The 14601-nt window shown below is 50.5% G+C and overlaps 1 protein-coding gene across 4 annotated transcripts in view; it reads left to right on the top strand.

The window, feature by feature from the left end:
- PHYHD1 (phytanoyl-CoA dioxygenase domain containing 1) overlaps nucleotides 1–14601 on the top strand; it is a 171303-nt gene that overhangs the window by 97529 nt on the left and 59173 nt on the right. For all 4 annotated transcript variants that reach the window (XM_086924863.1, XM_086924866.1, XM_086924865.1 and 1 more), the window contains exons 7-8: nucleotides 6267–6329; nucleotides 7471–7492. In XM_086924863.1, the coding sequence (XP_086780989.1) occupies nucleotides 6267–6329; nucleotides 7471–7492 (85 nt within the window). The remainder of the gene's footprint in view (nucleotides 1–6266; nucleotides 6330–7470; nucleotides 7493–14601) is intronic.

The raw sequence follows: 14601 nt of genomic DNA, 5'->3' as shown, positions 1-14601 counted from the left end.
CTCTAGTAAATGGTACCCCTGGTACCGAGGGCATTGGTATGAAAGAGGGTCCTCTGGGGCTGAAGCACTGGTTGTGACACCTCAGGGACCCCTTACTAAGGCTATGTACTCCGCCGTTGCAGGCTGCGTGTCTTGGTGCAGGGAAATCCGAAGAGTGGGCATGGCACACAGCCCTGTGTGCCATACACCGACCACACTGCATAAGATATAGGTAAGTCACCTCTACCGCAGACCTTCCTCCCTAAGGCAGGGTGCACTATATCCTATGTGAGGGTGTATCACCATGATCAGATATGCCCTTACAGTTTCCAGTCTATTTGGGATTTTGTAAGTTCACAGGGAAGCCATGAAGAGTGCATGGGCTGGATACATGTCAACACGATTTTCCTCGCTCCGAGATGGCTTCACTGATTTCTAAGATGTTTGGAACCACCCTTGAAATCCAACCAAAGAACCTCCAGATGGTGGAGGAGGCCACGCCTCCTTTCCTGCTCCACTTATTGCAGGAGGAAAGGCAGCAACATTAGTTAGATTTGGGAGAAGGTCTCTACTTAGTCTACAGTATCCCTATGGCGGGGCTGGCGATGTGAACCCCTCTCCTAAAATTCCACCATCTTGGGATGGTTGAGAAACAACCTATCAGCGCTAGGGTAGTGGCCCCTCCCACAGGAAGTGGTCATCAGAGGGTGTAGATGCCCTAAAGGTAGGTTGGCCATTAGCTACTACCGGTCTTCCCTTGTAACGCCCTTCAATCCAGTATTTCAGTGGCACCCTGAGACCCGAACATCATAGTTGACAGGCAAGGGAAGACCACAACAAAGAAGACCCACTGCAGGAGAACTGACGCCCTGCTAGAGAAGAAAATGGTGCCAAACACTGCCTGCTGCTACGAGGACATCGACAATCACTGCCTGCTGTGTCGTACCGAACCTGAAAGGGCTCTCACTACCGTACACACCGCAGGCACTGATGCTGTGAAGTCAGGTTTGTCGACTTGCTGCTCCCTAACAACCTCGATGCAGCACCAAAGTAAAAGGTACAATAGGCCTAGAGGGTCAGACCTGCCTCCACACCCAGTTTGGCGACACCGGAGCCGCAGCCTTCCAATAGCTGGGGTACCGGATCCCCAACAGCAAACAGAGAATACAAGTCCACACCAGACTCCCAAAGCACCAGAAGCAAGCACTCATCGAGGGACGTTGAGACCCCCGTTCCAGAGTGGCCCAGCTGTCCCAAGACCGCCTCTCCAAGTTGCCTGCTCCTGACGGCAAGGACCTCACAATGCCCAGCTGACCTGTTTGCTCTGCACCCGGCCCCAGCACCAACCAACCAGTTTTGGTGCCCAGGCCCTGCCAACCTCCTCCCTCAAAGGAGCCCCCTCGGACTTACCTGTAAGATCTCACATGCGTTGTACTTTCAAATGGCCTCCTTTGTCTTTGCGCACAAGCTTCAAAAAACCTCAGCACTCTGCTCCTGCCTGATTCGGGAGGCTCCCAACCTTCTCCTGCTGGAACTTTGGGCCTGGTCCTGACATTGACCTAAAACGAGAAGGTGAACTTTGTGAAAGCATTGCTTAAATGTATATACATCTTTCTGCATTTTCCCATTGTTTCCAAAGGTACGTAATTGCCCACAAAAGTGATGTATTTTACGAACTTTGACAAATCGTAACTCCAAAAGTACTTACCTTACAACTGTCTTCTTGGTCTTAACGATTACATAGAAATCAATATTTTTATAATCTGCACTCGGATCCATTCCGTATGTTTATGAAGCCATGTGTCTTTCGTCTTTCATTCACAAAATACTGTATTCCGGAGCACAATTATCATTATATGTTCGCAACTATAAAAAGTCTAATGTGTGTGATTCGTTTTCTAAATCTTCTACTTTGCTCAAATACTCAATTCTATACATGAGATTGTCCAAATAGGAACTCTATAATGGCCGCCGAAGTTGACACAATATGCCAATGTAAGTTATACTGCAAATCCACGAGATACGCGGTTTTCGTGAGATTACGCCATACGCCCCAAACGTAAACGAGACCCAATTATCATTGCCGGTAGATTTAAAATGCCAAGTTAAGACCATGCCACTGAACGGAATCTCACTGGAAACCGGGAACGAAGGAAAATAACTATTACATCGGGCGAAAGGTAGGCTAAGAAATGGCGTGATACAACCGACTTTCTCCAACATCATGCTAATGATTAAGCAATAAGATATACGCCAAACTCGCCACATTCCAGTTTTTAGATTTATCTTCATGATAACCTGAATAATAAATGTTATGAAGGTATAACAGCACCGCTATCTTTAAACAGAAGCGCTGCTTAGTCGATTAATTCATATACTTGATACCTGGCGTAGTAACGACTCTAATTTAAAATACACAATATATTGATCAATGATTGCTAAATAAGCTACAAAGAGCCTGTACGCTTCTGCATTATTATGCAGCAAGCTCCAGCATAATGGAGTATTTAGCATTTCCCAAATACTAGATGATTAACTGCTAACTATATCTCCTACCTTACCCCCACAGCCATTTCTACCGACCATATTACTACATTAAGAACGTCCCTAACAGAAACCCATTGCGGGTTGGAATTATCACCGCATAATATGTAAGTAACAAGATAAAAAGTTATACCACAGCATTATATATACCCATAGCACCTCTAAATATATGCTGATGGGTTCTTTCAATTTTTATCAAATCTACAGATTCGACTGCTTTACTCAGGAATGAGGTATTTCTGGGAATGCTTTTTCCTCACTAGTTACTTTGCATGCAACGCTTCACCTTTAATTTTTCCATATCCCACACCCATGTAAACAACAATTCCCTACTTAAATGACTTCACGTCCTGAACACAAAAAAGTTTATAGCATAAGCACCAATCACGGACAATGTCTATTCTGCACGTGGTCTCTCCGTCTTACAATGAGTTCATAGACCTACTGAATACAGTGGTACATTATGTGTTATATAAAAAAGTATAAAATGAATGTCAATATATAAATATTTGCACGTGTGTAAGAACCTATATAATTATGTGACCACCACCTTAGATTTTTTGATATTCACAGTACTAATGCAAAGCTATGGCTTAGTGCGACCAACCACTGATTTTCACCAGTGTGAGTTTTTAACACTTAAACAATGGGACTTTGTATTAGGTCCTAAAACAATACTGTATGTTTTTCTTTTGTATATGCAGCCTTGAGAAAGTCGTGGGTTACATTCCCAATACGACGAAACACGTGTTGGCTGTGAAATTCCAGGAATAAAACTTCAAAAAATCTACCGGACCCTATGAACAAGAATCATTTCTGAATGCGAGATTGATGAATGTGAAATACTGACATACGAAAAAGAGACATTGATATTCCACGTGTGCTAGGGAGCGTTTTTGTTTAAGCTTAGGCCTTTGCCAGACTTAAAGAGGGTTGTGGTTCTCTTTACCCTATAGCACCGTGCAACTAACTGAACCTTCTATACAGAGTGTGATATTCTGATTGGCGCCATAAAACCTAAAACAATACCCCTAGCCGAGCATTCCTGACGCAGTAAAGTGCGCAGGGTCAGATGTTATGTGGGTGGGAACTCACAGGACCAGAGTTTAAGAGTCTGCGACTGGGGTGGGGAAGTCTAAGATTTCATAGGTGAGGGGGTTTGGGGGTTCATAGGTGAGGGGGTCTGGGGGGTCATAGGTGAGGGGGTCTGGGGGGTCATAGGTGAGGGGGCCTGGGGGGTCATAGGTGAGGGGGTCTGGGGTGTCATAGGTGATGGGATTCTTGAGAGATCTGAAGCTTTTAAAAGAGGGGTGCTTTGATGTTAGGAGGGAGGACCACAAGTTGAGGAATGCAAAGGCCATGGCTGCAGGAGACATGGTTCAGGGCTGCTGGGGGCAGGGTGGAAGGCTGCAGCAGCCAGGGTGGAGGGCTGCAGGAACCAGGGTGGAGGGCTGCAGGAGCCAGGGTGGAGGGCTGCAGGAGCCAGGGTGGAGGGCTGCAGGAGCCAGGGTGGAGGGCTGCAGCAGCCAGGGTGGAGGGCTGCAGCAGCCAGGGTGGAAGGCTGCAGCAGCCAGGGTGGAAGGCTGCAGGCGCCAGGGTGGAGGGCCGCAGCCAGGGTGGAGGGCTGCAGACACCAGGGTGGAGGGCTGCAGCCAGGGTGGAGGGCTGCAGGAGCCAGGGTGGAGGGCTGCAGGAGCCAGGGTGGAGGGCTGCAGACACCAGGGTGGAGGGCTGCAGCCAGGGTGGAGGGCCGCAGCCAGGGTGGAGGGCTGCAGCCAGGGTGGAGGGCTGCAGCCAGGGTGGAGGGCCGCAGCCAGGGTGGAGGGCTGCAGGAACCAGGGTGGAGGGCTGCAGGAGCCAGGGTGGAGGGCTGCAGGAGCCAGGGTGGAGGGCTGCAGGAGCCAGGGTGGAAGGCTGCAGCAGCCAGGGTGGAAGGCTGCAGGCGCCAGGGTGGAGGGCCGCAGCCAGGGTGGAGGGCTGCAGACACCAGGGTGGAGGGCTGCAGCCAGGGTGGAGGGCTGCAGGAGCCAGGGTGGAGGGCTGCAGGAGCCAGGGTGGAGGGCTGCAGACACCAGGGTGGAGGGCTGCAGCCAGGGTGGAGGGCCGCAGCCAGGGTGGAGGGCTGCAGCCAGGGTGGAGGGCTGCAGCCAGGGTGGAGGGCCGCAGCCAGGGTGGAGGGCTGCACCCAGGGTGGAGGGCTGCAGCCAGGGTGGAGGGCTGCAGCCAGGGTGGAGGGCTGCAGCCAGGGTGGAGGGCCGCAGCCAGGGTGGAGGGCTGCAGGAGCCAGGGTGGAGGGCTGCAGACACCAGGGTGGAGGGCTGCAGCCAGGGTGGAGGGCTGCAGCCAGGGTGGAGGGCCACAGCCAGGGTGGAGGGCCGCAGCCAGGGTGGAGGGCCGCAGGAGCCAGGGTGGAGGGCTGCAGGAGCCAGGGTGGAGGGCTGCAGACACCAGGGTGGAGGGCCGCAGCCAGGGTGGAGGGCTGCACCCAGGGTGGAGGGCCGCAGCCAGGGTGGAGGGCTGCAGCCAGGGTGGAGGGCTGCAGCCAGGGTGGAGGGCCGCAGCCAGGGTGGAGGGCTGCAGGAGCCAGGGTGGAGGGCTGCAGACACCAGGGTGGAGGGCTGCAGCCAGGGTGGAGGGCCGCAGCCAGGGTGGAGGGCCGCAGCCAGGGTGGAGGGCCGCAGGAGCCAGGGTGGAGGGCTGCAGGAGCCAGGGTGGAGGGCTGCAGACACCAGGGTGGAGGGCCGCAGCCAGGGTGGAGGGCCGCAGCCAGGGTGGAGGGCTGCACCCAGGGTGGAGGGCCGCAGCCAGGGTGGAGGGCCGCAGCCAGGGTGGAGGGCTGCAGACACCAGGGTGGAGGGCTGCAGCCAGGGTGGAGGGCCGCAGCCAGGGTGGAGGGCTGCAGCCAGGGTGGAGGGCTGCAGCCAGGGTGGAGAGCCGCAGCCAGGGTGGAGGGCTGCAGGCGCCAGGGTGGAGGGCTGCAGCCAGGGTGGAGGGCCACAGCCAGGGTGGAGGGCCGCAGCCAGGGTGGAGGGCTGCAGGAGCCAGGGTGGAGGGCTGCAGGAGCCAGGGTGGAGGGCTGCAGCCAGGGTGGAGGGCCACAGCCAGGGTGGAGGGCTGCAGGAGCCAGGGTGGAGGGCTGCAGGAGCCAGGGTGGAGGGCTGCAGACACCAGGGTGGAGGGCTGCAGCCAGGGTGGAGGGCCGCAGCCAGGGTAGAGGGCCGCAGCCAGGGTGGAGGGCTGCTGACACCAGGGTGGAGGGCTGCAGGAACCAGGGTGGAGGGCCGCAGCCAGGGTGGAGGGCCGCAGCCAGGGTGGAGGGCCGCAGCCAGGGTAGAGGGCCGCAGCCAGGGTGGAGGGCTGCAGGCGCCAGGGTGGAAGGCTGCAGACACCAGGGTGGAGGGCCGCAGCCAGGGTGGAGGGCTGCAGCCAGGGTGGAGGGCTGCAGGAGCCAGGGTGGTTACCCGCAGCCAGGGTGGAGGGCCGCAGCCAGGGTGGAGGGCTGCAGCCAGGGTGGAGGGCCGCAGCCAGGGTGGAGGGCTGCAGCCAGGGTGGAGGGCTGCAGGAGCCAGGGTGGTTAGCCGCAGCCAGGGTGGAGGGCCGCAGCCAGGGTGGAGGGCCGCAGCCAGGGTGGAGGGCTGCAGCAGCCATGTCTGCGGCTCTCAAGTCACCCTCACATCCACTGCTTTGCATTAGTTGCTATATGTGCACCTGTAACTTTACTTTCTGCTGTGCTTTTCCTGCAGACCGTGGCACGAAGCCTGGGAATGGAAGAGCCAGTGGTTGTCCAGAGCATGTACATCTTCAAGGTACGTTACCCTGTCACCCTCCAGTGTGCCCATCCCTGCTTCCCAACTCACCCTGCCTCTTCATGTCTGCCCTGTCACCCCCCCCCCAGTGTACCCACACTCTATGCCCAGCTCATTCTGCTTTTCCTTGTCTGCCTGTCACCCTCCAGTGTGCCCATAATCTATACCCAGCTCACTCCTGCCCCTCCTTGTCTGACCTGGCACCCTCCAGTGTGAAAATCCTTGATGCCCAGCTCACTCCTGCCTCTCCTTGTATGCCCTGTCACCCTCCAGTGTGCCCATCCCTGCTTCCCAGCTCACCCTGCCTCTCCTTGTATGCCCGTCACCCTCCAGTGTGCCCCTACCTTATACCCAGCTCACCCCTGCCTCTCCTTGTATGCCCGTCACCCTCCAGTGTGCCCCTACCTGATGCCCAGCTCACCCCTGCCTCTCCTTGTCCACCCGTCACCCCCCAGTGTGCCCATACTCCATGCCCAGCTCACCCGCCTCTCCTTGTCTGCCAGTCACACCCCCAGTGTGCCCATCCCTGATGCCCAACTCACCCCTGCCTCTCCTTGTCTGCCAGTCACCCTTCAGTGTGCCCATACTCTATGCCCAGCTTACCCCTGCCTCTCCTTGTCTGCCAGTCACCCCCCAGTGTGCACATCCCTGCTTCCTAGCTCACCCTGCCTCTTCTTGTATTGCCGTCACCCTCCAGTGTGCCCATCTCACCCCTGCCTTGTCTGTCCCGTCACCCCTCAGTGTGCCCATACTCTATACCCAGTTTACCCCTGCCTCTCCTTGTATGCCCGTCACCCTCCAGTATGTCGATAATCTATGCCCAACTTACCCCTACCTCTCCTTGTCTGCTCCGTCACCCTCCAGTGTGCCCATACTCCATGCCCAGCTCACCCCGCCTCTCCTTGTCTGCCAGTCACACCCCCAGTGTGCCCATCCCTGATGCCCAGCTCACCCTGCCTCTCCTTGTCTGCCAGTCACCCTCCAGTGTGCCCATCCCTTATGCCCAGCTCTCCCCTGCCTTGTCTGCCCCGTTACCCCCCAGTGTGCCCATACTCTATGCCCAGCTCACACGCCTCTCCATGTTTGCCCCGTCACTCTCCAGTGTGCCCATTTCACCCCTGCCTCTCCTTGTGTCTTGCAGCAGCCTGGCTTCGGTGGAGAAGGTGAGCTCTCGTTGGGTGCACACGTGTGAATGGACTGGCATAGGATTCTGTATTCACAGTGGAACACGGACCAGTCCTGCATAGTAGAAAACCTTTCTCTGTCGACCCTTCTCTCTATCAACAGTAAGACCCTCACCCTGCCCGAAGCAGACACTGTACAATGACACCAGGTGGTCCCCAAACTGCCCCACCAAAGCCAGTGCCCTCTCCCCAGGAAGATCTCTCTCCTGCACTGAGCACCATCTTTACAATCTCTCCAGGAAGTCCCCTAAACAGCCCTGACAGAAGCGGGCCCTTTACTGTGACCCCAGGGGCCCTTCACCCCTACACCGGTAAGCTCTTACCCTGTCAAAGCGGGCCCATTGAAACTTCTCGGTAGGTGGTTTTGCGGGGTATTGGCGCTCCTGGGCAATACGCAGGTGAGTATTCACTAATAATAAGTGAGGATTGCGGTGCATAGGGGTAGGGAGTGCCCCCTCCTCCCTAGCGCGTGGAAAACCACTGGTAGAACAAAACAACTGTCCCCTGCACACGCTAACAGTTCATAGAGTGTCTCAATAACAATGTAACAAAATTGTTGATTCTTTGCTGGAACATTTGGTTCAATTTACTCTCGAAAGCCTTAGCCAACACGCGTTTCGTCCCGCTCTACGGCTGTACACAGCGACTTCTTCAGGGCTAAGAAACAAACAAGTGCACAAAATTGGGAATGATAGGCATCCAACAATAACCTCTAATGTTGGTTTCCCATTGTGACATTATATCATAGAAGGGTCGGCTCATGTTGCCTACTTGAGCCTGTGGAAACCCATGCTGTTGTAAACATGTGAACTCAGTTGACTAGTGATTTTAAACTCCTAGACTGTCCTTTGTGAATCATATTGTGACATTCAATTCTGAAAAGTAAATAGGGACTTTTCTAAAAGTGAGAAAGAAAGTGACAACCCTCCCTCCGTAAGGACTTGGTTGCGTTCTCCTATTGTCTGCGTTACCTTCGTGCTGCTCACAGTGCGTTCGTGCTGCTGCTACTAGCCATGACCCGGAGACGGGTCTTGGTGGTACAGGAAGTGTTTTTAAAGCGGTGTGCTGTTAAGCACTAGACATAGAGACCTATGCTGGTCGTAAAAACTGAAGATGAGCAACTGTACCATCATTAGTGACCCCTTTAAAAAAAACTATGTCATTTGTCCGTTGGAATTAGGACTCGGGCTTTCCACTTATGGCAATATTTAAAACACAGAAAGGGGGCAAATGAAGACACAACTTAAGCAATGTTTAAGTCTCTATCATTTATCTGTAGGAATTAGGATAAATCATTTCACTATTGGTCATATATAGACTCTGAAAGGGGGGAGAAAGTTTCTGACGAGTTTGGAGGAGTATGTTGTTCCACTCGAAATTATTCATGGCAGGAGGTACATCGATTTGTTCATGAGGGGATTTTAATTCTTCATTCATCGTCAATCTTTATTCAGTAATTCCACAGTCCTTATGTCGTCATGGCATGCGAAAGATGTAGGTACTTTTTGGGGTTTCTCTGACTAATGCATTATTTTCTTAAGGATAGCCATGGTATATTGTCATTAAGGCCTGTGTCATATGTATACCCACCATTGCTCTTTCTCAAAAAGGATCTTTTCTGAATTAAGGTCTTTTGTGTCCAGGGTTTCTAAAATCACCCATTGGATTTCATCGATGGTATGTTTTAACACCTTGGCTCCGCCGTGAATTCCACTGCGGTGCTGGACATTCCATTCTTGGGCATGGTTCGGATGCCCCCCCCAGCCGTCGTGCGCACACGAAGGGGTTAACTCTAAGAGATGATTACTCATAGGCTAGTCAATCTCTTACATTTGATGTTGCTACGGTGTTCGCAAATCCGTTGCTTCACATTTCGGCACATCATTCCAATATATTTCAACATGATCATGTATATTGCATGACTGGTGTTACAATTCGTGTGTCGAGTGATTTTGCATTAAAATCTTCAGTTAGTTGTAGGCTTTTCATCATCTTGGTAAGTTTACACAATGAGCAGTTCCCACTAGGGGAATGTCCTATAACTGGTTTCCCTGTCCAAGTGTTGGGTCTCTGTTCTCATGTGATGTGTTGCTGTTTTGGTCTTGTATGGACTAGAAGATCTCAGATGTTTTTGGTTCTTTTGTTAGCGAAGCGTGGTTTAGACCATTTGAGGGAACCCAATGTCAGGATCTGCCAGTTTTTGTTAATCATCTTTTTCACCAAATTGGTAGCAGTTCTATATGTTGTGACGCATGTTGTCTCCTTAGTTGTAGTTTCTAGGAGGTGGTCCCGGTTCTGATTTCTTGCTCTTTTCTGGTATTTCTGAATGATTTTGTTTGGGTAGTCCTTTTCTTTGAATTTTTAGCTCAAGTCATAGGCTTGTTGTTTATATACCTGCGTTTTGCTGCAGTTTCTTCTGATCCGTAAAAATTGACTATATGGAAGGTTTTCTCTTAATGATCGAGGGTGAAAACAGTTAAAAGAAAGGAGGCTATTTTTGGAGGTTGGTTTGTAAAAAGTTTTGGTCTGTAGAGAATTGATTTCTTCATAGATGGCGATATCCAGATAATCAAATGTTTTTTCATCCACGGTCTAGGTGAATCTTAGGAATTCATCTTGGGTATTGATCAATGCGTGAAATCCAGGTATTGTTTCTGGTGTGTCTCCCCAAATAAACAGAATATCATCAATATACCTTTTCCAGAAAAGTATCTTCGCTCTGAATGGGTTTGTTTTGCACATGATGTGTCGTTGTAATGACCATGTTGTGACGGCACGCGATGTAATGACTCGCGTAGTAACGAGTCTGTGGGCTGGGCTTGTGGACCAGGGGTAGTGGATGTACCAGGCGGCTCACAGGGTCGTTGGCCTCCTGGCTCTCCGTGGGACTCCTCTCCGCCTTCTCCCAGACTTTCTTCGGTTCTTCCTAGAATTCCTTCGCTGCTGCAGACTCCAGTCTCCCGCTCTCCGACTCCGCTCCTGGCCTTCTCCTCCGGGGTGATGTCACACGCCACGAACATCACTTCCTGGGTTTTAGCCAATCCAGTATCGCTGACGTATACAGAAGGAGGGTCCTCTACCTCCGTGAACGCCCAATTAAAGGCGCCGTGTTCCTCCTCTTCGAGTCCGTCCTGATCTGAACCCCATGTGTCTGTCTGCAAGGAAGGAGGTATTACTGGGTCATTTCCGGGTGTCCACCACTCTTCGTCTGTACTCAGTCTCACCCTGTTACAGAGTCATATTCTTCTTGTTTGAACGGTACGTCCTCTATGGTTTATTTATTTATTTATTTTTGACATTTATTAAGCGCGAACAAATGCCCGTGGGCGTCTCGGTTTGTAGTGTGGCTTCTTGCAGCAGGCTAGTGTATAGACTCTCTATGTTTAGACTGACAAAACATGTGACCCCTCGTTGGAATGGCACGTTCATAAGGTGATTTAGTAGGTCTCGAGTGTCTTTGAGGTAAGTCGGTGTTTGTTAAACAATGGGTCTTAGATAGTGATCCACAAATTGGGATAAAGGTTCTAATATCAAGCCTATCCCGGAAACTATGGGTCGTCCTGGTGGTGGAGTCTTGTTTCTGTGTGTTTTTGGTAGGGAGTAGAAATAGGGTGTTTTGGGGTTTGTTGTACTTAGTTACTCTGTTTCATTCTTTGGGATCCAAGAGTTAACTTCCGCCTCTTCAACCATTATGGCGATGGTTTGTTTGAGTCTAGGTATTGAGCCCTGAGTAAGAACATCTAATACCTATGTTCCAACTGTTCCCACCACAACACCCTGGTTGGGTGCATCCATATATACATGGCCAACCTACACAAGCATTCCCAACAATGAGACCTTCTTATTTAGGGATAGGTTAGAACCCATACAGAGGCAAGAGGAAAGGAGTAAGTTGGGACGACGGAGGGCAAAGAACACTAACCGGAGTATGTCCAAAGATCAGGAGAAACTGGGGTCCAGGACAACAAATCGCTAGTACTGAACCTCACGGATCAGGTACTAACAACAGACCAACAAAACATACTCGAGAAAGGATTAGGATTAGGACCCCCCCTTGATCAATTCCAACTACATTGCAAAGGTCAACGCTCCCAATGACGGAGACACAAACCTGAGGCAGTGTGTTATCACGTGGTATATCTGTGCCATACTGTATTTTATCACATGTTGAATGTCAGTGTGGGAAGTCTGTGCCATACTGTGCTTTATCACATGTTGAATGTCGGTGTGGGATGTCTGTGTCACACTGTGCTTTATCACATGTTGAATGTCAGTGTGGTATGTTTGTGCCAAACAGTAATTTCTTATGTGTTGAAGGTCAGTGTGGTATGTCTGTGCCATGCAGTAAGTTATCTCATGTTAAATGTCAGAGTGGTATGTCTGTGCCACTCAGTGTGTTATCACGTGTTGAATTTCAGTGTGGTATGTGTGTGCCATTCATATATCTGAGTCATGCGGTGAGTTATCACGTGTTGAATGTCAGTGTGGTATGTCTGTGCAATGCAGTGTCTGTGCCACTTAGTGTGTTATCAGGTGTGGAATGTCAGTGTGGTATGTGTGTCACGCTGTGTCTGTGCCATGCAGTGTGATATCACATGTGGAATGTCAGTGTGGTATATCTGTGCCACACAGTGTTTGTGCCATGCAGTGAGTTATCCAGAGTTGAATGTCAGTGTGGGATTTCTGTGCCATGCAGTGTCTGTGCCTCTTAATGTGTTATCAGGTGTGGAATGTCAGTGTGGTATGTGTGTCACGCTGTGTCTGTGCCATGCAGTGTGATATCACATGTGGAATGTCAGTGTGGGATGTCTGTGCCATCAGGTGTGTTATCACGTGTTGAAGGTCAATGTGGTATGTCTGTGTCACGCAGTGCGTTATCACATGTTGCATGTCAGTGTGGTATGTCTGTGCCATGTAGTAAGTTATGTGTTGAAGGTCAGTGTGCTATGTCTGTGCCACACAGTAACATAACATAACATAACATGTGTATTTGTAAAGCGCACGTTCACCCAGCGGTTTCTTGGCGCTGAATAACAGATGTTTATTGTTACCCAACTCAATGGTACTCATTTTATCGACCTCAGATGGATGAAAGGCTGAGTGGACCCGCCGGGATTTGAACCTGTGACCATGAGGTCGAACACAGGCCCCTGCAGTGGACACATTAGTCCACTGAGCCACCAGAACCGGCTCAGTAAATTATCTCATGTTGAATATCAGTATGGTATGTCTGTACCATGCAGTGTGTTATCACGTGTTGAATGTCAGTGTGGCATATCTGTGCCACGCAGTTTCTGTGCCATGCAGTGAGTTATACCACACTGACATTCAAGATGTGATCTCTGTGCCATGTAGTGTGTTATCATGTTTGGAATGTCAGTGTGGTATACCTTCTCCACTCAGAGTGTTATCACGGGTTGAATGTCAGTTAGGTATGTCTGCACCATGCAGTAAGATATCATGTGTTGGATGTCAGTGTGATATGTCTGTACCCCACGTATGTCTGTGCCATGCAGTTAGTTATCTCAAGCTTGAATGTCAGTGTAGTATGTTTGTGCAACGCAGTGTCTGTGCCGTGCTGGGTATTATCACATGTTAAATGTCGGTGTGGTATGTCAGTGCCATGCAGTTAGTTATCTCATGTTGAATGTCAGTGTAGTATGTTTGTGCAACGCAGTGTCTGTGCCATGCTGGGTATTATCACATGTTAAATGTCGGTGTGGTATGACTGTGACACGCAGTGCGTTATCACATGTTGAATGTCAATGTGGTATGTCAGTGCCATGCAGTGCGTTATCACGTGTTGAAGGTCAATGTGGTATGTCAGTGCCATGCAGTGCGTTATCACGTGCTGAATGTCAGTGTGGTATGTCAGTGCCATGCAGTGCGTTATCACGTGTTGAAGGTCAATGTGGTATGTCTGTGCCATGCATTGTATTATCATGGGTTGAATGTCAATGTGGTATGTCTATGTCACGCAGTGTGTTATCACATGTTGAATGTCAGTGTTATATGTTTGTGTCTCGCAGTGAGTTATCACATGTTGAATGTCAGTGTAGTATGTTTGTGCAACGCAGTGTCTGTGCCATGCTGGGTATTATCACATGTTAAATGTCAGTGTGGTATGTCAGTGCCATGCAGTGCGTTATCACGTGTTGAAGGTCAATGTGGTATGTCTGTGTCACGCAGTGAGTTATGACATGTTGAAGGTCAGTGTGGCATGTCTGTGTCACGCAGTGTGTTATCACATGTTGAATGTCAGTGTTATATGTTTGTGTCTCGCAGTGAGTTATCACATGTTGAATGTCAGTGTGGTATGTCTGTGTCACGCAGTGTGGTATCACGTGTTGAAGGTAAATGTGGCATGTCTGTGCCACACAGTGTGTTATCACGTGTTGAAGGTTAATGTGTTATGTCTGTGCCACGCAGTGTGTTATCACGTGTTGAAGGTCAATGTGTTATGTCTGTGCCACACAGTGTGTTATCACGTGTTGAAGGTCAATGTGTTATGTCTGTGCCACACAGTGTGTTATCACGTGTTGAAGGTCAATGTGTTATGTCTGTGCCACACAGTGTGTTATCACGTGTTGAAGGTTAATGTGGTATGTCTGTGCCACGCAGTGTGTTATCACATGTTGAATGTCAGTGTAGTATGTTTGTGCAACGCAGTGTCTGTGCCATGCTGGGTATTATCACATGTTAAATGTCAGTGTGGTATGTCTGTGCCACACAGTGTGGTATCACGTGTTGAAGGTAAATGTGGCATGTCTGTGCCACACAGTGTGTTATCACGTGTTGAAGGTTAATGTGTTATGTCTGTGCCACGCAGTGTGTTATCACGTGTTGAAGGTCAATGTGTTATGTCTGTGCCACACAGTGTGTTATCACGTGTTGAAGGTCAATGTGTTATGTCTGTGCCACACAGTGTGTTATCACGTGTTGAAGGTCAATGTGTTATGTCTGTGCCACACAGTGTGTTATCACGTGTTGAAGGTCAATGTGTTATGTCTGTGCCACGCAGTGTGGTATCACGTGTTGAAGGTAAATGTGGCATGTCTGTGCCACACAGTGTGTTATCACGTGTTGAA

Source organism: Lissotriton vulgaris, chromosome 5 (assembly GCF_964263255.1).
Source record: "Lissotriton vulgaris chromosome 5, aLisVul1.2, whole genome shotgun sequence".
NCBI classification, from domain to species: domain Eukaryota; kingdom Metazoa; phylum Chordata; class Amphibia; order Caudata; family Salamandridae; genus Lissotriton; species Lissotriton vulgaris.
The sequence above is the reverse complement of the archived record's forward strand: the minus strand, read 5'-3'. Positions and strand labels throughout refer to the sequence as shown.